At 42.7% G+C, this 361-nt stretch overlaps 1 protein-coding gene across 1 annotated transcript; it reads left to right on the top strand.

The window, feature by feature from the left end:
* Positions 1-5: 5 nt before the first annotated feature.
* On the top strand, positions 6-356 carry LOC114578553 (glutamate receptor 3.5-like; the record flags this gene model as incomplete). Its single annotated transcript, XM_028691814.1, has 1 exon — positions 6-356. A coding segment is annotated over one exon (351 nt), but the record flags the coding sequence as incomplete, so codon positions are not given.
* Positions 357-361: the final 5 nt, after the last annotated feature.

Here is a 361-nt window from a genome sequence, read left to right on the forward strand (position 1 = left end):
TTGTTAGGACAACACAAAGTGATGCATTTCAAATGGCTGCTGTGGCTGAATTGGTTGATTATTTTCAGTGGAGGCAGGTTATTGTCATCTTTATAGATGATGATTATGGAAGAAATGGTGTAGCTGCCTTGAGTGATAAGCTCGCAGAAAAGCGTTCTAAGATCTCCTACAAAGCTGCATTGCCATCGGAGCCTGATAGGAGTGACATCTCTGATTTGCTTGTGAGGGTTGCTCTAATGGAGTCCCGCATAATTGTTCTTCATGCGAATCCAGATTCCGGTCTCAAAGTTTTGAAAGAGGCTCATTATCTTGGAATGACCATAGCAGGATATGCTTGGATAGCAACAGACTGGCTTTCTTC

Source organism: Dendrobium catenatum, unplaced genomic scaffold (assembly GCF_001605985.2).
Source record: "Dendrobium catenatum unplaced genomic scaffold, ASM160598v2 original_scaffold_71699, whole genome shotgun sequence".
In the NCBI taxonomy this organism is placed as follows: Eukaryota; Viridiplantae; Streptophyta; class Magnoliopsida; order Asparagales; family Orchidaceae; genus Dendrobium; species Dendrobium catenatum.